This window comes from Haliotis rubra, unplaced genomic scaffold (assembly GCF_003918875.1).
Source record: "Haliotis rubra isolate DU_JTF1 unplaced genomic scaffold, ASM391887v1 Scf397, whole genome shotgun sequence".
Classification (NCBI taxonomy): Eukaryota; Metazoa; Mollusca; class Gastropoda; order Lepetellida; family Haliotidae; genus Haliotis; species Haliotis rubra.
The window spans coordinates 240,424-267,331 of record NW_025767076.1 but is presented as its reverse complement, the minus strand read 5'-3'; the positions used below and the strand labels follow the sequence as shown (position 1 = coordinate 267,331).

Genomic DNA, 26,908 nt, shown 5'->3' with positions numbered 1-26,908 from the left:
ATAGGATATGTTCGCCATCCTAACCTAACCCTAAGTTTTTATATTTTTGGATGGCATACGCATACCATATGCTACATAAATGTCGGTTCATGCAGCATTTTGCAGTGTTTGGCATTATCACTATCAGCAGACTGATCAGCTTATATCTAGATCATGTTTGTTAGATTTTGACCAATAAACTGTTTCAGAACAAAACATTAAACTTTTCCTGCTCTTCCATCTGCTTTTTTGAGTCTAGCTCATAATATATTGGGAAGGAGGATTAAAAGATGAATAAAATTCCAAGTCTGGTGATGTGTGGTCTTCTTCATAGGCTTGATAGGGACCATTGATTATTTGACTAGATTGCATTATACCGGATACCTAGCAGGGTTAGGTTAGGGTTATTTTCATCTCAGTTTTATATTTTTTCATATTTCCGCGTTCGCATCACGTGACCTAATTAATTATGGCAGGCAGGTATCCGGTATAATGCATGTGTACCGATTATTTATATCACTAAATCACTGGAATAATCAGTGGAATATTGTAAATTTACTTTCCAGAAAAATCATGGACAAGAAACAGACCAAAGTGAAAGTTGTGATACGTGTTCGGACCATCTTTAAAAGAAGATGCTAAGATATGTGTGAGTGCAGGTACAGACTCAGTGGAAATATTCAACCATAGAAACATCAACGAGAACATCAAATATGAGTAAGTTCTACTGCCTCAACTCTCTATCAGCTCTCATAAATAGGGTGGGTGCTGGAGATCGCTTCTGGTTCTTCATCTGTGCTAAAGTATGGTGAAGGGAACATTGAAACATTTATTGGCATATATATGCTCCTTTTCTTATAGTTTGACTTTGTTTTAGGCACCAATCAAGCGGGCAAATTTGGCAGAAATCACTGTTTTGTTCAAAATTGTGAATATATGATTCAGTACTTATTTTCAGACATTTATAAGGTATTTTAACTATTCATAAAATGTCATCACATTAAATACAATGGAATAATGAATCACTAAACATAAAAGTAAAAGCTTCTTGCACTTTACTGGTCTTACTCACTGTCAGTGATATTTAACAGTGAATACCATAACTCTAGTTGAATAACATGATCTGGGATTTGTTCCAATTTGGGAATGTTTACATTCTTGAGGGAGGATATGGGCATGTCAAAAACCACAATCATGATATTTGATTGGAATAGGTTTTAGCTAAACTTTAAGTAGTATTAACGAGTATTCCAAATAATCTGATTGGTGAAGTTTATCATTTGTGAATGTTATTACCATGATTAATGTCCTTTCCTGTAAGTATTATCTGGCCTCCCAGATTATCTTTATCATGTTTATGGTGATTTTGTTTCCAGTTTCTCCAGTGTTTACGATTCATCCAGCTCCCAACAGCTTATCTACAATGAATGTATAAAGAATCTACTCCACCGCAGCTTAGAGGGGGAGAATGTTTCCATATTTGCATATGGTCCAACAGGGGCAGGTAACTCAATTTGATCAGTAACACATACTGCAAATTAGTGCAATGGTCTTTAACCACTCTTGCCCTAAGCTGGTGGGGGTTTGCATATTGTGTTTCTTGATATTGTGAACCTAATATAGGTTCTTGATACTTTCAGTATTTTATGCTATCCGTAGCTGCTGGTAAACTTCAATGGTGAGACAGCAGAGGGTTTGTATGTTTCAGGTAAGACCCACACAATGCTTGGGTCGCCAGCAGATCCTGGTGTTATCCCGAGAGTTATCAACGGTCTCTTCCAGACAATTGATAGGAAGACCAAGGACATAGGTGTACAAGTACAACCCCATTCACACAAGTTTGAGGTGGCCTTCTCATATCTGGAGATTTATAATGAAAAGGTAATGGTATTGTTTGTGTGTGATGTCTTGGCTTTTGGAGAGGAGAAGTAGAGGTGGGCTGTGTGAAGGACTAACAATTTGATGTTTGTCCAAGGTCAGCTATTAATGAACATTTTGTGACAGGCAATAGTGAAAAAATTGGACATTCAAATTGTCTGAATTCATCTTGGGATAATATAAACTGTAATCACCCTGAAAATGAAAAAATATAACGACAGACACAAAGAAAGCACCTTTCATACATGTAAACTTAGCATTAATGTTATTGCTTTGATAGTAGAGTCCTATTGGATGCACATTTACAAAAATATGCCAGAAAATCCTTTTTAACCTGTCTGGGGTCCAGCATGAGACTTTTATTTGTAAGATGCACAAGTAATCTGCCAACACCCCACCCTATTTCAATCCTTTCTTGGGTTGTTAAAATAAGTAATGAAATTCAGAAAATGTATCGATCCATGCTAAACAAATACAGTAATACAACAGTAATAATTGACATAGGTTCAAGACCTGCTGGAACCAAGAAACTGTGACCTCCCAATAAGAGAGGACGGAAATCATAATATCTTTGTTGCTGGCCTCGCTGAGAAGACAATAAAGAATTTCGATGAATTCAAGAATCTGTTTGGTCCAGCTTCAAATAACAGGTAAATCTTCATGTATGATAAAGAGTATGTGTAGTATGTTGTATGTGTTTCGATATCATGTTAAGTGCGACTCAGACAGGTCGGCACATTGTAACCAAGCTGATCGCCGTTAGCACAGCATTCCTCTTTTCTCTTTTGGAATAGGGGCGGTGGGGTAGCCTAGTGGTTAAAGCGTTGGCTCGTCACGCCGAGGATCCGGGTTCGATTCCCCTCATGGGCACAATGTGTTAAGCCCATTTCTGGTGTCCCCCGCCGTGATATTGCTGGAATATTGCTAAAAGCGACGTAAAACTAAACTCAGTCAGTCAGTCTTTTGGAATAATCCCTGCTTGTAATATTCCATAGTGTTTCGTGACTCAGATCATCAGCAACAAAATGCTCCGTTTCCTCCTGTGAAAAACTGAGGCGTGGTTTTGAAGCAGACGAAGCCACCTATGTTTTGCGCTTGTACACAAATATTTACCATGTGACACCAAAACGCAATCTGATTGGCTGATCTTGCCGAATAACTACAACAGGTTGTACATGCTCGTGACACAATCAATGTAGGTTAAAGTGGCAGATTTGTACTGTTTGTTGAATTCGATTAATCACTCAGACGATACGACTGAGTCGAATTGGGCATATCGATTCGACGGGCCGACCTGTGTGAGTTCGCCTTTAGTGTGTGAGATTGGGTTTTCACCCATTAGAACTGCATGAAGGAACAGCTGTGCGTGTGCTGACAAGCCAAGAGGCCATGTGCCACCAGTGACCACTGTGTCATACCTTTGGAAAGCATGCATGGATATTTGTATACGAGCTAGTGCATGTTCAGGGTTACTGCCTCAGTGTATACAGGGTCAATCTGGTAAAACATGTTGATGCTAGCTGTCATGACAGAGTTGTTATATTTGTGACCTATAGTCCTATTGTCTTTCACCTTCTTCATATTGTATTGCCTAAATCATCTTTTGTTTTAATTTCCCCGTCACTTATCCTTGTCTTTGTAACTGTTTTCAGGACTGTTGCAGCCACTAAGCTCAATGACAGGTCAAGTCGCAGCCACAGTATCCTGATGTTGAAGGTTCGGAAGACTCAGCTGTGTGCCCCCTACAAGGAATACCAGGGCAAGATCTATCTCATTGACCTCGCAGGGTCGGAGGACAATCGGAGGACAGGCAACAAGGGCATTAGGTTAGTTCTACATTAGGATCTCTGGCCTCATAGCAGTCATTAGAACCAAGGCGAGGTCTCATCATGTTGTCTCATCATGTTGTCACTATGTGGCATCACGTATATTTCGGGTTTTTTTAACCTGCACCGAGTGCAACCTGGCTCATAGGTTTGGCTGCACCATCAAAATTTTGGCTGCACCATAAAGAAATGTCACTGGTTCTAAAAGGGTAACATACATACTTGTTTCACAATTTTCATAACAAGTACATTCAAATATTTTTCAGTACCAATTTGTAGCTGTCTGTAGGGCCTACTTTCCTTTATGGTTCAGTAGGTGGTACTTTCATCTTTTATTTAGCATGTCTCACACTTTTCTTTTCAGTCAGAATAGGTGAGTCATGTTTTTCAATGATTAGCCCTTGTGCGCATGTTTAGCGCCACGTGTAGCTAGGTTGTTCAGTATTTGCACTTTTTTTATTGTGTATACGGGTAGTCTAGTGTTATACTTTGTATTCGCTAGTCTAGTGTATTGTTTTATTATATTCAATATCGCCCGTGCGTCTATTTTATACATAATATTTGTGCAATTGTTCTCACAGTCCCGGCTCTTTGCTATAGCCTTGTCACCGCTGCTAATGTCTGTATCGATTAAAAACTCCCACGGTTCCAACACAGCAAACTTTTATTCTGTGTTTTATCTGTGTACACTGTTTTCTGCTACTTCTGCTGTTGCCGGTTGAAAAACCGATTGCAACACTGACCTCTACACTGAAACTGTACAACATTGCATGCCTCTGTTACCAGGTTATCTCCTTTGGTAAGAAGCCTCTATGCGAATGTTAGTGGAACACTTGAATCCATTGTAGTTCCCTATAGCGGACATAAAAGTACACCCACCCACAAGTCACCTCCCTTTTCCCGCGCAAACAGTCATGTGACCAGCCTTACTTGTCACTCTCTCCCTTTCCGCCCAAGCGGATGGTTGGGCGAGCACTGGAGTCCCGTATACAGCATATATCCTTTAAATTTATTACAGCAGCAGATGTCTTCAGTTAAGTCCCTCATATCTGATGCGGTGTCTGTCTCCGGCTGGAGATCGGGGCCAAATCGGGTGGCGGGGATGGCACCGGTGCATCTGTGGGGGGTGGTCCCAATCCGAGCACTAGTTTTGGGGCGGGTCCAACCCCTGGGTGTAGTACCGACCCGAGCCTCAGTGCCGGGTTCGGGCCTCCCTCTGGTTCTGTCACCGGCCCGGGATCTATCCCTGGCTCGGATCAGTTACTGGTTACTGGCCATACGGCTTCTGCTCCTCTTATGGCTTTGGCTCCGGCTATCAGACAGTCGGCACCTGTTACGGTGTCTCCGGCTACCGGGGGCGGTTGGGTAGCCTAGTGGTTAAAGCGTTGGCGCCGGGAGATGTTTCTTTCTCCCTCGGGTCGTCACTGCGGCAGGTGTGAGATCGCATCGCAACTGTCCTGCCACAGGTATTTATACCCTCGGACAGTCCCAACCCCTTGGAGTTCAGGCTTCCCGGGAAGCATTCGCTCCGAGCAGGGTTGCCGAGAATCGCCTTCGCATTTTACCCTTGCTTATCAGTGAGGTTATTCAACCCCTCCTGCTAGGCAAGGTCTGCCTCCCTTTGGTGCCAAGTCAAGCCCTTAAGGCCGCTTATCGGACGTTCGAAGAACAGTTCCATAATGAAGGCCAACAACTCCGAGTGGTTATTCACTCGGCATATTTGTTGGCGCTGCAGAGACAGCTTATCGACATTGGCCAGGGTGAGGATGAGGCATCATCTCACATATTGGCTCGGCAACTTACCGAAGTGCACTCCCATCTGGCGCGGGACTCCATCATGAGTTGCGCTTGTCAGATGATGAGCGCAGTTATGGGACTTAGGCGCTTGTGGCTTTCAGTAGCCCGTTATTCTCCCGCCACACAACAAGCCCTAGTTGCCTTACCATTTAAGTTGGGTTCCACAATGTTCCTTGGCGCTATTATGGTTGTTCGGGAGGCCGCGGAAGCTGTATCCACGTTTAAGGATTCTAAACCCTTATTGGAACAGCCTTCCAGCTTTCGTGCTAGGCCCCCGGTTCTAGCCTCAGCTTATTCTCCCGTGTCGGGGAAAGAGACTCATAAGTGGTCGGCGCCACTCCAGTCTCGCCGTGGCAAAGGCAAGGGCAGGCGGCCGACTTTCCCTATTTCTGCAGGAATGGGAAAAAGTCACCTCAAATCCCTGCGTCCTGTCCACACTCAGGGATGGTCACATGCCTCAGTGGACACATGGTCCTTCCGCCCTCTCCGGAATTCGTCGCACGCCAGTGCCATCTTCTCAGGAGAAGGCGGAGATACTCCGTGCCGAGGTCCAGTCATTACTGGACAAGGCAGCCATCGAGGTGGTCCCGGCTGGGCAGGAAGAAGTTGGTTATTACTCGACTTATTTCCTAGTCACCAAGAAGGATGGAGGGTTTAGGCCTATACTAAATCTAAAAGGTCAGAAAAAGATGATCGAGGTACCGTCTTTCAAGATGGAGACACTGCGTTCAGTGATGTCATCTGTAGAGGCATGCGATTGGCTCATGTCAATCGACCTCAAAGACGCGTACCTCCATGTTCCAATGCACCCCGACTTTCGTCAATACCTTCGGTTTTCATTTGACGGGAAGTGCTATCAGTTTCGTGTGCTCCCCTTCGGCATCTCCACGGCACCAAGGGTGTTCACCACACTTATGTTGATTCCAGCGCAAGTCGCCAGGGCACAGGGTCGGTGTTGCCACCCGTACTTGGACGACTGGTTACTCAGAGCGCGCTTGCCACTCACTTGAGCCAAGATGCGACACTTTCCGTGATGAACATTCTCACCAAGCTGGGGTGGGTTATCAATCTCAAGAAACCAGAGCTTGTTCCAACACAGGATCTGATTTTTCTGTGGGGCGCGGTTCGAGACCAGGAGAGGTTTAGTCTCCCTGTCTCCCGACCGCCTGGACCGACAGTTCCTCGCATCCCCCATGCTACCAGCACGAGTGTGGCATCGATTGCTGGGCAGCATGGCAGCAACAGTGGACGTAGTTTGGCGTGCGAGGTTGACAATGCGACCGATTCAGCAAGCATTAGCTCAACTGTGGTCCCATTCGGAGAGTTACGAGATGATTCTCGCGACTCCGGAGTGGTTATTACCTCATCTCAGGTGGTGGACAGACGCCCGGGAACTTATCCAGAGGGCTCCCTTTGGAGTTTCCGACTCGTCGGTCTCAATTCAAACGGACGTCTCCCTCACGGGAAGGTGTCTTAGGCGACCTCACAGTATCGGGCCTTTGGTCGGAGAACAAGGTGAACCTCAACATAAATGTACTAGAATTGAGAGCGGTCCGGTTGATGTTCGAACACTTCGTGGATCAGGTTCGAAGCCGGGTGGTTCGTCTAGAAATGGACAACCAAACAGCGATGACCTATATTCTCAAGCAAGGCGGTACGGTGTCACCGACTCTCCTTCAGGAGGCGTGGCAGTTTCTGCTCTAGTGCGATCGGTTCAACATTCAGGTGATGCCTGTCTATCTCCCGGGGGTGGACAACGTTCCTGTGCGAATGCTCTCTCAGTCTCACAACGTATCCTGGTCCCCCACGGGTGGATGCTCGATTGGGGGATATTCGGGATTATCTCCCAGTTGTTCGGGTCGTTCCAGGTGGATCTGTTTGCCTCTTGAGCGACGAATCAAATACCGTTGTTTTGCTCCCGGATACCGGATCCGAGAGCCATCGCCTCTGGACGGACAGGGTTCTGTGGGCGTTCCCACCTATGCCGCTGATTCCCAGGGTCCTCTCGCAGCTAACCACCCAACCAGCGCGCCTACTTGTGCTGCTTGCACCTCTTTGGTCAGCTCAACGCTGGCTTCCGGTAATCTTCAGGTTTCTGGCTCAGCCTCCTGTACTATTACCCTTTCAACCGGATCTACTATCCCAGAAAGGAGCGCCACACCCCAATCCCAGGATTCAGTGGGTGTGGGGATTCAGTGGCCCCTGTCAGGAATCGCCTCCAGGGGAGCGGAATCTCTGCATCAGTTGCAGACACAATTCTGGCTTCGCGGAGGGATTCGACAAACATTCAATACGAGGATAGATGGGCCTGTAATGCGCGCTGGTGTGGAAACAGGGTGATTCTTGATCCCTTTTCTTTGACTCTAGGCGAAGTGTTGGATGTTTTGCAATCACGTCTGGATGCCGGTCGAGCCGCGTCCACCATTCGTGGTTACTCTACGGCTATATCAGCTTTCCACACACCTACCGACGGTGTTGTCTTAGGTCAACACCCTCTGGTGCAGCTCTTCTTAGCGTCCGACTGTCCGGCGCATTAGTCCCCCGTGGGACTTGTCAATCGTTCTTGATTGGATGTCTGTTCCTCTCTTTTACGATCTATCGTCTCTTTCACTCCAACTGTTAAGTTGGAAGGCAGCTTTTCTTGTGGTGGTAACGTCTGGCAGGAGGGTCGGTGTTTTTCATAAAGACAGAGTTAGCATTCGCCTGCCAGACTAAGATTGTCGGCTCCTTTCACATAACGGCGCCTATTGAGCTTCCTGCTTTACTGCAGACTCTATCGTACGGTACCTCTCTTCGACGTGCTCACATCTTAGATGTCCGTAAGACTCTCAAGTCTTATATCAAACGAACAGCGTCTATCCGTAAGGATAAACAGCTGTTCTGCTGTTATGGCGGTGGCAAGGCTGGTCTTACAGCGAACAGGCAAGCCATTTCTAGGTGGCTTGTCTCTGCCATTTGTATGGGCTATGTACATAAAGGATTAACTCCCCCAGAAGGGTTGAAAGCTCACTCGGTTAGGGCAGTAGCCACATCTAAAGCTTATGCTGCAGCCCTGCCCATTGAGGAGATCTGCTCGGCAGCTATTTGGAGCCGTCCGAATACGTTTATTCGACATTACCAACTCGATAAGCACTCCAGAGAGCGTGCTCAGTTTGGTCGTGTGGTTCTCTCCAGTGGGCAGGGTTGAGACTCTCTTGCCGATTGAGCTTTCTCGCCTTCCATTGCATTTGCTACTGGAAGGTTTTTATAGTTCTATCGTGATGGTTTACCTGATTCGTTTTTACGATTCCTTTTAACATTCCCTTTCTATTCACCTTCAGTATGCATAGCTTCCTGGGTTTATAGTGGGGTTAGGTGACATGTCAGTTATGACCCACATCCAAATTTCATTGGTTGGGGGTGCGATTTCTTTATATGCTCTCAGCCTATCAGGCTATTAAGCTTGGCATCTATTGTCCCTCACCCTAACCACGCCCCTGCCTGATTGACAGCAGTGGTCAGGTGACAGGGTAAGTGTGTTTTTCACTCTCTCAGTCGATTGGGGAATTCCACTTTGTGAAGGGTATTGTATGCCAGACAGAATACCACTCCCGACTCTATGTCCATGGGAGTCTGTCTTATGCAGATAAGTACCCCAAGGAGGATCTCTTTTGAAAAAGATTTGAACAAACCTGTAGAGGTTTCTGATTCTTTTAAAAGAGTCCTCCTTAGGGGAGGACCGCCCACCTCCCCTCATTCTGTCTGCGTTCGTTCAGCATGAAAAGTGAGGTACGAGGTTCACGCTTAGAGTTACCTGCTCTTGGCTGTTGGAGCCCAGGGGTCCTGTAGGGGTGGTCTCACAAGACAGAAACAAGTTGTTTGTTTTGTAAATATTTTATTTATGTCGTAGGAATTTAAAATGGACATTTTAATGCATATAAGTACCCCAAGGAGGACCCTTTTCAAAGAATCTGAAACCTCTACAGGTTTGTTCGAATTTTGCAATACCTTTATTTATAAATCTCAGTTATATGATTACTGCTACGTAGCAGTATCAGTACACAAATGTTAATGCTGTAACAAGTCATGTGGAGAGAAACACATTACTTCCAGTCACCACCAATCAAAACACATGATGACAGCTATAAGATGTTGGAGGATTTATTGTTACCTGTTACTAAAGGTTACCTGCATCAGCCATTTTGAACATGTGCCAGTGCAGGTTGCAAATAGCGAAATTACACCCTGATATGCCTTCCTGACCTGTTCTTATTGCAAACAGCTGTGACCTGTATCACTGGGTTCACTTCCTCCCATGATCCTCTGTCATTATGGGGTCACACTGAACTATAGGTGAGGTGGGATGAAGGCCACACCCAACTTTCAAACTCTGATTGTTGCTTCGCAGAGAGTAATATCACATATATATCCATGTTCAACGTTTGTGTTCATTTAACTGGTACACTGGTAATATCTTGTATAAATGGGGGGGCCGTGGGGTAGCCTAGTGGTTAAAGCGTTGGCTCGTCACGCCGAAGCCCCGGGTTCGATTCCCCACATGGGCACAATGTGTGAAGCCCATTTCTGGTGTCCCCCCCTGTGATGTTGCTGGAATATTGCTAAAAGCGGCGTAAAACTAAACTCAGTCAGTCAGTCACTTGTATAAATGGGAATTATTGTATAACTTATGAAATATTTCATGGAAATGAAATGCTGATCCCCTGACCATTGGGTTGATTGTTTGACTTTCAGACTGAAAGAGAGTGGTGCCATCAACAAGTCTCTGTTTTCTCTTGGAGAGGTGGTAGATGCCATCAACTGTGGTCTGGTAAGATAATAGCAATCTGTAGCCAGCACTCAGTCTAATAGCCAAATATCATGTACTGCCAAGTTTCTGAGCAGAAAGCTTAAAGAAATTCTACTAGACCCAGGCTTCAGGTTTGTGGCTATATTTTCGAACTTTGGTGATCCATTATGTGTTCTCTGTTGGACTGATTACCTCAAATGTCACAACCAGCAATAATACATATGGTAGGTCAGTACCTAATAAAAGGTATAAACTATCATGCCATGCTTAATAAATACAATAATTTCACCTCATCCTGTCTCATACTGACTTCTATCTCTTCTCATTTCCGAATGGTAGTTGAAACACCAAGAACAGGAAAACATCACACCTGAACGCACCCCCAGCCTTGATTGTCAGTTACCAGCTTTCAATAAAGTGTAGTTCATCATCATATTTTTGTAGTTGTTCATAACCAGTTGTTTGTTTTCCAGCCAAGAATTCCCTACAGAAACAGCAAGCTGACTCGACTGTTGCAGGTAGGCTGTATGAATTAGCACGGTTACAAATATCTTTATGAAATAAAAAATTACTTTGTTTTCATTATAATGAAAATTTATGACTTTTTGTTTGTCATATATGTTGACTAAATGTTATCAAGTAATTTATGGCTGCATGAAGCAAGCTTTCCTGGTCTGTCCCAACTTAACTACGTCAGTCAGTTCTACTGAAAGCAATGCACAGAGTACCACAATCAGCATTCAACCAACATGACCATCACATGAATATTTTTCCGCTGTTGCTAGTATTATCCTACTGACTTGTCAGTGTCATTATGAGTGTGCTTGTGTATGTAGGATTCCATCGGAGGGTCTTGTCATTCCATCATGATCACCAACATTGCTCCTGAGGAGCACTACTACTACGACACTTACTGTACCCTCAACTTTGCCAGTAAGAGCAAGAAGATTGTCAACACCAACACTGTGTGCGTCAAGGAAGCTCCAGGTGAGATATCCTATTTTGTTACTCTTTTCTTTGTGCATTCCGAGGGAGAGTATACTATCCTAGCCTGTGATGAGAAGGGTAAGTATTAAACCCAGCATCATAGCACAGGGTGCAATTTCTCACTGAGCAGACTACACTGTGCAGGTAGTAAAAAGGTGACCTCAAACAGACTAATATCACTTCCAATATACATCATCTCTATAAGACCGCCTCCGTGGTGCAGTGGTTAGAGCCCGGAGAGCGGAAGGTCGCGGGTTCGATCCCCGACCGCGTCATACCAAACGACGTTAAAATATGGTACTTGCTGGTCCCTGCCTGGCGTTCGGCATTAATGGGTACTAGGACTGGTCGGCTCGGAGTCAGTATAATGTGTCTGAGTGGGGTATTCATGCTTCACTGCGGCATGGTATCTCAGTGGGCTGGCACTATAAAACCAGCTTAAGTCTGGGCTAGTACAAGCAGCCGCACATACACATACACACGCATGCACGTTTTCATATGAGCGAAATATTCTCAAGCACGACGTTAAACTCAATTTCACCTCACCTCACCTCATCTCTATACGATCTAAACACTGATAACAGGGAGTAATCATTATTGCAATTTTTGGGATGATGTTACGGGAGTGACATCAAACCTTGTGACAAAGTTTGACCTTTTTTAACAAAATAATGTTCCATTCAGAAAAGGTTAAACCCCACCAGGCATGCAGCTGTAACATCATTAATTATGATATGTTCAATTATTTCTTTTGAAAAACATGAAAAAGACCAAAAAAATCAAATTACACATCGGCCAGTGGAGTTGTGACACATGAAAATTGGGTGGTGTTGGGGGTTAAAATAAATATAGAAATTTTTTTTTTTCCCTAATTTGTTACTGTAAAGTGTAGAATAAACTAAAATAAGTTGGTTGCCTTAAAAATATTACTGATTTTGACTCAAGTTTGTCAGGTACAAACATATAACATAAATATGCACCAATTTTGAGAATGACTCATACACACAAAGAGCCCTGAGCGTATCGACAAATGAACCAGGCAATAAAAGTCTTCATTACACTTAAGTGCACACCCTCCTGCTCTGACTGGGTTCGGTATCTCGGGTGCTTCGTTTCGAGGGAAGTAAACCCAAGCACAAAATATTGCACTTTTGGTTTGCGATTGTACGCTTATAATTTTGTTTATTTGGGTTTTTTTCATAATCAGCAATGTATATTATATGTCATGAATATGTGATAATTATGTTTAATTATGTTTGGTTTTTGTTGCTTGTGATCTTAGAGAAAGTGAATGTTATAATGCATCAGTCAGCATTTTAACAGATACCATTATTGACAAAAGACCAGGCAAATCAAAGACTGAATGCATCAGACTGATCCCCAATTGAGCTTGATCATTGGAGAAGTATGAGGGGCTGGGGACATTTGCTGGCCAAGAATCCAAACAATGCTTTGGAAATGTTGTGCTTGTACAAAGCCAGGCCAGGACTGTTGTGGAAATTGTAATTCTCCCTGTAGAGTATCCCCACTTACCATGTCATGAGTAAGGGATCTGCCAAACAATAGGGGCTGCAGGGATTTTATTACGCTGTATATTTTCAAATCTCAAAAACATACTTAGGGTCCTGAGATACATAATGGATCAAAAAGTAACAACTTTATCCACAGCAAATAACATACAAAGTACATGTATGTGTTGAGCCTTATTTATATATTAATAACTTAGTTATTGAGTGAAGACAGAGTTATAGTGAATCCAGTTAAACCATGGGATTGCCCCTGATAATTGGAAAGCGTCCTAAAAACCATGGCAAGTTCAGTTTCAGGTAGGAGGAAATGACATTGGGACATACTCCCCAGAATAATAAGAGTATCAGGAAGCAATAGAATGAGTGAATCATTTGTTTTTCTACTGAACCAAGTGTATAACCTACTGCACAAAAGGTAAGCTGTAAAATTTAAACAAAGGGATTATATTTTCTATTATTACACAAAGCAGCAACAAGAACATATTAACTTCAATAAAACTGTAATTCATGCATAGCAAACAGTAAATTAACACATATTTCATTGTAAGTTAGCCTCTTCACTAGTGGGCAGGACTCGTTATATGTAGTGTGCAAATATTTCTACTGTCTTCTGATTCTACTTCATATTTGCAAGCAATGGCACCGAGGAAACATGGCTGTCAAACACTGACACAAAAAATTCATTTTTCTGAATTTTATCGCAAAAAATGTGTGTACAAAATGATATCTGAGATTTTTGTATGTCCTTACCGTTACGGTGGTTACCACTGAAACCAGTTAATTTTGTGAAGCCAAACAATGCCAAGTACCTTAGACAGTAGGGGAAATCATTTGAAGACAGATGCTCAGTAAACTTTGGGGACCAGTTATTGTTTTAAAACTGATATTGTTAGTGGCTGTCACTACCGTTACGGTCACTGCCGTTCCCATGGGTTTTGTTACGGCAAGGACAGATATTGTGACCGCAGTGACATTTTTCTAATTTAATGTTGTTTGTATCTAAATTTTCAATTCAAAGATAACAAATGTTTTGGAATCTTATTTAACATAAAACTTTTGTATCAAATGAATAAAATCAATAAGCATATAAGTATGAATTTGTTGTTACATTAGGGACAGGGTAGTGTAACGGCTGTGACAAAGAAGAACACGGCTGTGATAGGGCCGTGACGGTAGTGACATTATATACCGTCACAATGTCACTGCCGTAACATGCAGTCTTTACCTGTTTTTTACATGACAGGGACATCCGTAAGTAAATCTTTTGCCTATTACATATTCTTCAAACATTCTGAAATATCTGACTGACAATTTAATCAAATTATCTTTTAAAGTAAACATACAAAACTGGCTATTAATAAAAATGTCACTACCGTTATTGTGTCACTACCGTAACAATTAATGCCAATGTCCATACCATAACATAAACAATTTTGGAACTACTGTTTTAGTCTTTGAAACACTTTACGATGGAACATATCTTCGAAGTTGGCAGGGCCTGAAAACTTGTTTAATTCTTAGAAAACTCACTTCACTAACTGAAAAGTCATGACTGAATATTTCTCTAAGACTCCAGGAAGTTTATGTTCATGATATATTTGTCATCACTTTAAAGTAGCAAGTTGCATCATGTAATACATATTTGCAATAACAACCTGGATAGGAAAATCTGAAAAATGACGCTAACCAATTTTTTTCGATGATTGTTCGTTGGTAATGAAGCAATTATCAATTGTGATATTTCAGCCAATTCCCAACACTAGTGTACACAACCAAGATTAGACTACTCCTCACGACCTTATATAATCCGGGAATCCCCACTTCAAGCTGTGTGAACCTAATCACTGCGCATGCGCCATGATAGCAGTGCAGCACAGCTGTGGAAACCACTTTCACCCCAGCTCGTAGTGAATCGTTTGAACTCCAATTTCGTGGGGGTTTTTTCATCGCGTTATTTTTCAACTTTATAAGTTGAATTATCATTTTTGATAATTTGTTACTGTAAGTCCACACCGAAAGGTATCAGGATCTGCAAAGTGTTGTTTTACGTTGCATGTGACCTTTAATAAAAAGTGATGCTGTTTTTTGTATGTTACTTTCATAAATTATTTCTTTGGTGCTCATATTCATGTCCCTATGAATTCTAGTTGTGTCAGCCGTAAGTCATCAGTCGAAACTGAAGAGGAGTAACTCAGCACCCCTACACACAGTTGGTAAAAAGGCCAAACTGTCATCATCTCCCCCCGTGAGTGCCGAGGCCCCAGTCTCCAGTGACCCTGCTCCCCTCCTCAGGTCAGTAGTGTCCCGGACACAGTCCATGCAGTCTGGGTAGCAGTAATGTCCCGGACACAGTCCATGCAGTCTGGGTAGCAGTAGTGTCAGAGACACAGTCCATGCAGTCTGGGTAGCAGTAATGTCCCGGACACAGTCCATGCAGTCTGGGTAGCAGTAGTGTCCCGGACACAGTCCATGCAGTCTGGGTAGCAGTAATGTCCCGGACACAGTCCATGCAGTCTGGGTAGCAGTAATGTCCCGGACACAGTCCGTGCAGTCTGGGTAGCAGTAGTGTCCCGGACATAGTCCATGCAGTCTGGGTAGCAGTAATGTCCCGGACACAGTCCATGCAGTCTGGGTAGCCGTAGTGTCTGGGACTGTCCATGCAGTCTGGGTAGCCAGAGTGTCCCGGACACAGTCCATGCAGTCTGGGTAGTCCATGCAGTGGGTAGCAGTAGTGTCCCGGACACAGTCCATGCAGTCTGGGTAGCAGTAGTGTCCTGGACACAGTCCATGCAGTCTGGGTAGCAGTAGTGTCCCGGACACAGTCCATGCAGTCTGGGTAGCAGAAGTGTCCCGGACACAGTCCATGCAGTCTGGGTAGCAGTAGTGTCCCGGACACAGTCCATGCAGTCTGAGTAGCAGTAGTGTCCTGGACACAGTCCATGCAGTCTGAGTAGCAGTAGTGTCCCGGACACAGTCCATGCAGTCTGGGTAGCAGTAATGTCTGGGACAGTCCATGCAGTCTGAGTAGCAGTAGTGTCCCGGACACAGTCCATGCAGTCTGGGTAGCAGTAGTGTCCCGGACACAGTCCATGCAGTCTGGGTAGCAGTAGTGTCCCGGACACAGTCCATGCAGTCTGGGTAGCAGTAGTGTCAGAGACACAGTCCATGCAGTCTGAGTAGCAGTAGTGTCCCGGACACAGTCCATGCAGTCTGGGTAGCAGTAGTGTCTTGGACAGTCCGTGCAGTCTGGGTAGCAGTAATGTCCCGGACACAGTCCATGCAGTCTGGGTAGCAGTAGTGTCTGGGACAGTCCATGCAGTCTGGGTAGCAGTAATGTCCCGGACACAGTCCATGCAGTCTGGGTAGCAGTAATGTGCCGGACACAGTCCATGCAGTCTGGGTAGCAGTAGTGTCTGGGACACAGTCCATGCAGTCTGGGTAGCAGTAGTGTCTTGGACACAGTCCATGCAGTCTGGGTAGCAGTAATGTCCCGGACACAGTCCATGCAGTCTGGGTAGCAGTAATGTCCCGGACACAGTCCATGCAGTCTGGGTAGCAGTAATGTCCCGGACACAGTCCGTGCAGTCTGGGTAGCAGTAATGTCCCGGACACAGTCCGTGCAGTCTGAGTAGCAGTAGTGTCCCGGACACAGTCCATGCAGTCTGGGTAGCAGTAATGTCCCGGACACAGTCCTTGCAGTCTGGGTAGCAGTAGTTTCAGAGACACAGTCCACTTTTGGTTGCAAACAGTGTGGTCACTTTCATGTGTAAAGCTTACTGTCCAGTTAATCACGTTAATATAAGTCATGTGTGGTAAGACTGGTGATATTTGAACCAACAGTCCATTGATGAGGCGACAGAAGAACCTGGAGCAGACGGTCAACAGTCGACTTCAGGAGATGGAGCAAAATATCCTGAACCACATCCAACAGGTGGCAGCACAAACTGCCAAAACCTCACATGGGGAACCTGTCTCCATGGAAACCATCCACAAACAACTTTCAGTCTTCCAAGATCAACTCAAACAGTTGGGACAGTCAACAAAGACAAGCAAGGCATCAGACTGTACATCAAATGATGAGAAAGGGAAAAAGGGAACAGAAAGGAGACCAATGAGAGGTTGGTGTTGTTTGCTCTGAAACATGTCTGATTTCCCCAACTCATAACAGTTTTATGTTCCAATCAAACATACTGACTGACTGAGGTCAGTGATTGTTGTTCTGAGTAAAGTCAAGTAAAAGTTTTAAATAAACAAAAGTTATTTTTACATGTCCTTATTTTCATAAAATATTGATTTTTAGAAAAATTCAGTCAGATTTTTTTGTGTTTTGTAACTGGCAACTAAACGGCCTCATTACTGGTTGGGTGGGAATCAAGAGGATTTGATTGACTTGAAATGACAACATTTGTTCTTCCAAAACCCTGATGATCTCATACTGACTTGTAGACACAACGAACCAGCAACACAAGACAAAAGTGGTAAAGAAGAAGTCTGTGAAAGATGATGGCATCACCTGCAGTCCTCTATTTATTGATCCACCCAAGCTCTTCAAGAAAGGCTTCAAGTCAACTGGGTCCAAGAGGAACATATTTGGTAGGCTTCAATACATGATTGATCTGAACAATGGGAGCAGGGCCACTATTCAGGTCAGAGAGGGGGGTGAATTGTTCAGGTGTAGGTTTGGCTGGACATCCATAACTTGTATCACAATTCACTATACACAGCTGCCATGATTCAGTGCTTAACAAAGACTGTATCTTAATCCTAATAATGATCCACAGATTTCCTTTAGAGTTTGGTCATAAGTCACCAGTCAAGCCTGTATCACAAGGAATACTGTGCTGTAATTGTGTCAGCATTTAAAATATCTCCCCTCATCCACATTCCTTTTTGAGATTTGTTTTTGTCCACTTGAGTCTGTATTTGGGTATAGTTGGGATGAGGGAATTTATTTTGACCTCGCTGTTAATTATTTCTTACAGAAGAGGATGATGAAGCTGAGACCAAAGCTTTGGAGAGACTGGCTGAAAACAAGGGGCCAGCACACCTACTCAGCTCAGAGGCACAGCGTAAACACAGTAGGCACAGCTTTCATCTTTATCCTTATAAGTTACACTGTACCCAATCTTTGTAATAAGAACTGTATAAAATGAGGATTATGCGGTGACAATGAATGACCTAGTTGATTGTGTGTCTATGATAATACTGTAACTGTTTGTATCCCCCACTATATGGTACTACTGTATCTGTATGTATCCACCACTATATGGCACTACTGTATCTGTATGTATCCCCACTATATGGTACTACTGTATTATGTATCCCCCACTATATGGTACTACTGTATGTATCCCCACTATATGGTACTACTGTATCTGTATGTATTCCCCACTTTATGGTACTACTCTATCTGTATGTATTCCCCACTATATGGTACAAATGTATGTTTGTATCCACCACTATATGGTACTACTGTATGTGTATGTATCCACCACTATATGGCACTACTGTATCTGTATGTATCCACCACTATATGGTACTACTGTATGTATCCCCACTATATGGTACTACTGTATGTATTCCCCCACTATATGGTACTACTGTATGTATCCCCCACTATATGGTACTACTGTATGTGTATGTATCCCAATATATGGTACTACTGTATGTGTATGTATCCCCAACTAACTACTGTATCTGGTACTACTGTATCTGTATGTTTCCCACTACTATATGGTACTACTGTACTGTATGTATCCCCACTATATGGTACTACTGTATGTATCCCCCTAACTATATGGTACTACTGTATGTATCCCCACTATATGGTACTACTACTGTATGTATCCCCACTATATATGGTACCCCACTATATCTACTACTGTTGTATCCACCACTATATGATACTACTGTATGTATCCCCACTATATGGTACTACTGTATGTGTATGTATCCCCACTATATGATACTACTGTATCTGTTTGTATCCACTGTATCTGTACTACTCTATCTGTATGTATCCCCCACTATATGGTACTACTGTATCTGTATGTATCCACCACTATATGGTACTACTGTATCTGTATGTATCCCCCACTATATGGTACTACTGTATCTGTATGTATCCCCACTATATGGTACTACTGTATCTGTATGTATCCCCCACTATATGGTACTACTGTATCTGTATGTATCCCCACTATATGGTACTACTGTATGTATCCACCACTATATGGTACTACTGTATATGTATCCCCCACTATATGGTACTACTGTATCTGTATGTATCCCCCACTATATGGTACTACTGTATCTGTATGTATCCCCCACTATATGGTACTACTGTATGTGTATGTATCCCCAACTATATGGTACTACTGTATCTGTATGTATCCCCACTATATGGTACTACTGTATGTGTATGTATCCCACTATATGATGTATGTATCTGTATGTATCCCACTATATGTACTACTACTACTGTATGTATCCCCACTATATGGTACTACTGTATCTGTTTGTATCCACCACTATATGGTACTACTGTATCTGTATGTATCCCCACTATATGTACTACTGTACTGTATCCCATGTATATATCACTATATGTATGTATCCCCACTATGTGGTACTACTGTATGTATCCCCACTATATGGTACTACTGTATGTATCCCCCCTATACTGTATCTGTTTGTATCCACCACTATATGGTACTACTGTATGTATGTATCCCCACTATATGGTACTACTGTATCTGTATGTATCCCCCACTATATGGTACTACTATCCCCACTGTATGTATCCCCACTGGTACTACTGTATCTGTATGTATCCCCACTATATGGTACTACTGTATCTGTATGTATCCCCACTATATGGTACTACTGTATCTGTATGTATCCCCACTATATGGTACTACTGTATGTATCCCCCACTATATGGTACTACTGTATGTGTATGTATCCCCCACTATATGGTACTACTGTATCTGTATGTATCCCCAACTATATGGTACTACTGTATCTGTATGTATCCCCACTATATGGTACTACTGTATGTATCCCCACTATATGGTACTACTGTATCTGTATGTATCCCCCACTATATGGTACTACTGTATCTGTATGTATCCCCCACTATATGGTACTACTGTATCTGTATGTATCCCCCACTATATGGTACTACTGTATGTATCCCCACTATATGGTACTACTGTATCTGTTTGTATCCACCACTATATGGTACTACTGTATGTATCCCCACTATATGGTACTACTGTATGTATCCCCACTATATGATACTACTGTATGACTCCCCACTATGGTACTACTGTATCTGTATGTGTATTATATGTATACCACTGTATATATGTACCACTATATGTGTACTACTGTACTACTGTATCTGTTTGTATCCCCACTATATGATACTACTGTATGTATCCCCACTATATTATATGGTATCCATCACTACTGTATGTATCCCCCACTATATGGTACTACTGTATGTATGTATCCCCCACTATATGGTACTACTGTATGTATCCCCACTACTGGTACTACTGTATGTATCCCCACTATGTATGATACTACTGTATCTGTTTGTATCCCCCTATATGGTACCACTATATCCCCACTACTGTATGGTGCCTCCATGTATGGTACTGTATCCCCCATATATATACTGTACTACTGTATGTATCCCCACTATATGTACTACTGGTATCCCCACTATACTACTACTATGTTTGTATCCACCACTATATGGTACTACTGTATGTATCCCCACTATATGGTACTACTGTATCTGTGTATGTATCCCCACTATATGGTACTACTGTATGTATACTATATGGTACTACTGTATGTATCCCCACTATATGGTACTACTGTATCTGTATGTATCCACCACTATATATACTCACTGTATCTGTATGTATCCCCACTATATGGTACTACTGTATCTGTATGTATCCCCACTATATGGTACTACTGTCTGTATGTATCCCCCACTATATGGTACTACTGTATCTGTATGTATCCCCCACTATATGGTACTGTATCTGTATGTATCCCCACTATATGTATGTATCCCCACTACTGTACTACTGTATCTGTATGTATCCCCTATATGGTACTACTGTATCTGTATGTATCCCACTATATGATACTACTGTATGTATCCACCACTATATGGTACTACTGGTATGTATCCCCACCAATATATGGTATCCACCACTGTATCTGTATGTATCCCCAACTATACGGTACCACTGTATCTGTATGTATCCCCACTATATGGCACTACTGTATGTGTATGTATTCCCCACTATATGGTATTACTGTATGTTTGTATTCCCCACTATATGGTACTACTGTATGTATCCCCCACTATATGGTACTACTGTATGCATCCCCCACTATCAGTGTTCACGAATGGTGTTTCAAAGTAACAGGACATTGGGTCCTGTAAGTTTAAGATGTCTGTCTGACCCATTGAAAATTCACAGGACCCATGGAATAAAATTAAACACACATTTCAGATTAAACATTTCTTATAGCTGGCATTGAAATTATTTACAAACATAAGAAAAATTAAGATAAAATAAACAGCAAACAAGTGTCACATGTCAAATATAACAACTTCAGTCAAAGTCATTGTGAAATATACAGTCGGACACTGGGGCTGGTGGGTTGTAGACTTCTATCTGACCATTGGCGAATCTGCCGGATTTGTCAGAGGGTCAGACACTATTCGCTGAACACTGCACTATATGGTACTACTGTATCTGTATGTGTCCCCCACTATATGGTACAACTGTATGTATCCCCCACTATATGGTACTACTGTATCTGTTTGTATCCACCACTATATGGTACTACTGTATGTATCCCCACTATATGGTACTACTGTATGTATCCCCACTATACGGTACTACTGTATGTATCCCCACTATATGATACTACTGTATCTGTTTGTATCCACCACTATATGATACTACTATATGTATCCCCACTACATGATACTACTGTATCTGTTTGTATCCATCACTATATGGTACTACTGTATGTATCCCCACTATATGGTACTACTGTATGTGTATGTATCCCCATTATATGATACTACTGTATCTGTTTGTATCCACCACTATATGGTACTACTGTATGTATCCCCACTATATGGTACTACTGTATGTATCCCCCACTATATGGTAGTACTGTATGTGTATGTATCCCCTACTTTATAGTACTACTATATCTGTCTGTATCCCCTACTATATGGTACTACTATATCTGTCTGTATCCACCACTATATGGTACTATTGTATCTGTATGTATTCCCCACTATATGATACTACTGTATCTGTCTGTATCCACCACTATATGGCACTATTGTATCTGTATGTATCCCCCACTATATGGTACTACTGTATGTATCCCCACTATATGGTACTACTGTATGTATATCCCCCACTATATGGTACTACTGTATCTGTATGTATCCCCCACTATATGGTACTACTGTATCTGTATGTATCCCCCACTATATGGTACTACTGTATGTGTATGTATCCCCCACTATATGGCACTACTGTATCTGTATGTATCCCCCACTATATGGCACTACTGTATGTGTATGTATCCCCCACTATATGGTACTACTACTGTATCTGTATGTGTATGTATCCCCCACTATATGGTACTACTGTATCTGTATGTATCCCCACTATATGGTACTACTATATGGTACTACTGTATCTGTATGTATCCCCACTATATGGTACTAATGTATCTGTATGTATCCGCCACTATATGGTACTACTGTGTGGTATCCACCACTATATGGTACTACTGTATGTGTATGTATCCCCCACTATATGGTACTACTGTATCTGTATGTATCCCCACTATATGGTACAAATGTATCTGTTTGTATCCGACACTATATGGTACTACTGTATGTGTATGTATCCGCCACTATATGGTACTACTGTATGTATCCCCACTATATGGTACTACTGTATGTGTATGTATCCCCCACTATATGGTACTACTGTATGTATCCCCACTATATGGTACTACTGTATGTATTCCCACTATATGGTACTACTGTATGTATCCCTCAATATATGGTACTACTGTATGTATCCCCCACTATGGTTGTTCCTACAGATGGTGACTTCCTACATGTTCTCAACTCCTCATCAGTGAAGGAACTCCAGCAGCTCCACACTGTGGGCAACAAGAGGGCACGGCTCATCTTCGAATGGCGCGAGTTGCATGGTGTCTTCTCCCAGGTGAGACATGAGAGGATCAGTGTTGGGGGACATCTGTAGTGACATGTAAGCCAACAGGCTTAGTTATACATGCCTCAAGCATTGTTTTCATTATCAACTGAAGAAAGGTGGCAAGGATGGCAGTCATCTTTGGTGCCACTCTTCACAGTGCTAAGTTGTGGTTCTAGATTGTGGGCTAAGATTTGCCATATGATTATTCTAATAGGGATTAACATGATAACACTTCTACTGGACATGTGGTGGTCATTAATGTATGAATGATGCATGTTTATGTTCATGTGCTTTTCATGAGAGTGTACTTTTGAACTGACGTAAACACTAACAGTCTTTCATTCAAGCACACATGATACAGATGTATTTTTTCTGATTGTTTAGACTCTCTTGTCTTTAAGTGTTTCGCTGTCTATGTCAGAGTCATTGACTACATCCCCAATAGAATATCCTTGCTATGAACCAGCTTAGTGTACATAAAAAAAGATATGCACTCCAAAACTATAACCTGCACGATCAGTTAGCAGATAAGCAGACAGTGTTTTAAAAAGAGCTTTTACATGAAATTGATTCACTTAAATTTGAGATTTGAAACTGAACACAAAAGCATATTCTTACTTGGCAGTTAGGTTTCTGCTAATCAGTGAGATTTATTAATAATAAATCCACCTGATTATGATAGACCAACCAGTTAGAATCAAGCATCATTATGCTGTTATGATAGAATATCAAATAACATACATCTGGCACATGTCAGTTTAGATAAAACAATAAAGTATTTTTAGAGTACAAATTATTCTTTTCAAACAACTGTTTGTAAATGTTGCTTTCATTTCAGATTCAAGACTTAAGAAGTATTCCTGGCTTTACAGAGAAATATATACAGAATCTGTTGCATGTAGGTATTTGCAGTAGATATCTAACTTAGGTTTCAGTTTGTGTTATCAGGTCAAGCAGGTTTCTTCCTGGTCTGCCTGTTTGACACACTTATAAGTACTTCAATAGAAAGCTCTTCAATTGAAGGTTTCCAGTGTGGCTGGTATTGTTGTTGAAGTGGAGACAAGGGAACAAAACTCAATATGTATTTTAGGAAAACACAATCTGTTTGCTTGCTTATCCAAATTTGTATATCAGTCAAGCCGAGCATGATTGCCCTAATCACCACAAGTGGGAGTTTTAGATTTACATAAGTCACTGATAGCATCATTAGAACTGGGCACTTAAGATATTGAAGCTAAATCCTGTTTTACAGTGAATTTGTGTTCATGTTTTTCAGTGCTTGCATTTCCTCCTTTCAGAGCAACATGGTGAGCTTGGCTGTGTAGAGAAACTGACACTGTTGCAGATATTTGTCCTGGACTGTATTTAAGTCGTTCACACAAGGACTCTGTGGAACCAATCTGCTCATGCTGGTAGCCTGAGGCAGCTGTACCTGGGACTGGATGCACACAACTGAACAGTGTTAGCTCACACCTTGACTACGGACACCTTCTGACTGTGCTTGTGTGGTAGCCTGAGGCAGCTGTACCTGGGACTGGATGCACACAACTGAACAGTGTTAGCTCACATCTTGACTACGGACACCTTCTGACTGTGCTTGTGTGGTAGCCTGAGGCAGCTGTACCTGGGACTGGATGCACACAACTGAACAGTGTTAGCTCACATCTTGACTACGGACACCTTCTGACTGTGCTTGTGTGACATCTTGTGATGGTTGGTTCCTGCAGGCGTTCCTAAACTGATGTGTAGCTTACACAACCATGTATTCATCAACCTGTTAATGACTTTCTACAACTCCAGGAAAGTGTCAGTTCACTTCATACCAACAAGTACTTGTCATCGTGTGATCACTGTGGCTGTAGACAGCGTACAAGCCAGATGTCTGTGGAATCAACAGCAACTGCGTCATACTTCTTACTTTAACATGTTGGAGATTTAATTCAAAAGATTCTTATGAACAGTGCAAACAATCTGTTGTCACGCTGACAAATCAAGAAACTGTGCAAATATCCTGTGTCTTGGTTAACTGTACTTTGGATGCAGGGGTGTTCATTTACACAGCCATGTGTATGTAACATTGTGCCAAATACACAGCACTTCATGCATCAGTGAAAGCCATCAATGTACTTCAAGTAATGTCCTGGTCCTCTGGACAGTTTACATCACAATTGAGTCAAGGCAAGGTGTTCCTTTGAGTGGAAAAATGAAACCTTTCTCATTTACCTCATTTATTACTTTAAAAATGTATTCAAAGACCCTCTGATATATTGTAGACTTGTAGCACAGGTCTGTTTTAGGTAGCACTGGTCTAATTGGCTATCTGAGAAAATGACGGACAGGTCACATGGAGTTGTGTGATGCAGATGTTCTCCTCACTGTGCAGCAGTGACAGTAGTGGGTGACTGTGGCGCTGTATCCTGTATGTGAACCACAGAAACACTGTGTATACACAAACTATGAAATGAGATTTGTTTAGTACTATTATATATACTTCAAGGAATTGCTTAATAATGGAGGAATGCATTACAGCTACTGATCTGAGGAATCTTATTTCACACTGAACTTCACAGGGGGTCAACAAACCTACTTCCAGTTGTAGTTACTGGTTGTCCTACCTGACAGTGAACAGTGACAACAAACTGGATTAGTACATATGGCATATTCAGTATATTTGATGAAATGTTTCAGTTATTACCTCCCCCGTCATAAAAATTCAAACCATTTATTTAGATAGCATGATAGTGAACATATTTTCTACATCTCTGGTTGATCTTTCTAAAGCTACAAATGGCAAATAGTTCTTGTATTGTGTTCATTCCACAGTAGTTTGTATCTCAATTACATCAGATCATTCATTGCTTCCACTTGTGCAATAGCTCATGAAATAAACATATTTCATCTTCTTAAAGTGTTTAGATGTCTTTCCCTCATGTGATATACCAGGCCAAGTCACCCTGAGACTTATTATCCTGGTTGACACTCATAATTAAGGTCATGAAACAAGAACTGTCAAAAATAGAATAAAACTCTTTTTTCACATTTAGATCCACAATTTATGTAGTTAATGTGTCAGTGTGAAATATCTGTTAAATTAAGATCGGGCTAACTACAGTCTCGGTCGACTTATTTGGAACAGACCTTGGCTTTATACAAATTAGTGTGCAATGATATTGTATTACAAAGGACACTTTTTGAATGCCCATTTTGAAATTAGACTTAGCATCATTAGAAATGATAGCTGATGTACAAAATAATATTTTTACTTGTGAAACTCTTAAGGGTGTAGCTACCATGGAGTCTCACTACCACTATAAATCAAACAGACATGGGGCTGGGTGTGTGTGCGTCCACCTCAAAAGCAAAACCAGGTCGGGTGTCGCAGACGATGGTTGGGGTTCGGCTGGGGGATATAGATAAGATAATCCTTCAGGGGAATTAAACTGGGGAAGTAACAATTTACCAATAATAATATCCAGTCCCGTCGATCTTCGGGTTGCCATGCTACCTATATATTTTGAGACATTAAATACGATAGCTGATTTAAGCCTTTCTATGGGTATCATGCAGTTTTACATATCTCAACAAAAACTTTATGAAAAAAATACACGTTAGATGTTAATCAATATTTGAGACATATTCAACACACAAGAAAACACATAGAATATCTTTGAGATGACCCCTTGTTGCTGTAGGCAGCACGTGCATTTCGTGCGTCAAAGGTCCGTCGTCATACCTGGCCGAGCGACCTAATTGTCATCTATAGTCTCATCTATTGTCTGAAGTAGCTAAGTTTTGCCCGATTTTACAAGTAAACATGCTTTTCTGGATATCCTATTA

General features: G+C 42.2%; 1 protein-coding gene across 1 annotated transcript; it reads left to right on the top strand.

Moving 5' to 3' along the window:
- Window positions 1-552: 552 nt before the first annotated feature.
- On the top strand, window positions 553-25,974 carry LOC124286975 (kinesin-like protein KIF22). Its single transcript, XM_046723433.1, is given in 16 exon segments — window positions 553-597; window positions 599-696; window positions 1,356-1,483; window positions 1,688-1,860; window positions 2,362-2,507; window positions 3,510-3,683; window positions 10,212-10,287; window positions 10,740-10,784; window positions 11,103-11,253; window positions 14,930-15,074; window positions 16,623-16,900; window positions 17,229-17,375; window positions 17,765-17,860; window positions 22,956-23,080; window positions 23,910-23,969; window positions 24,370-25,974. Coding segments are annotated over 16 exon segments (1,914 nt in total). The 3' UTR covers window positions 24,397-25,974.
- The last annotated feature ends 934 nt before the right edge of the window (window positions 25,975-26,908 follow it).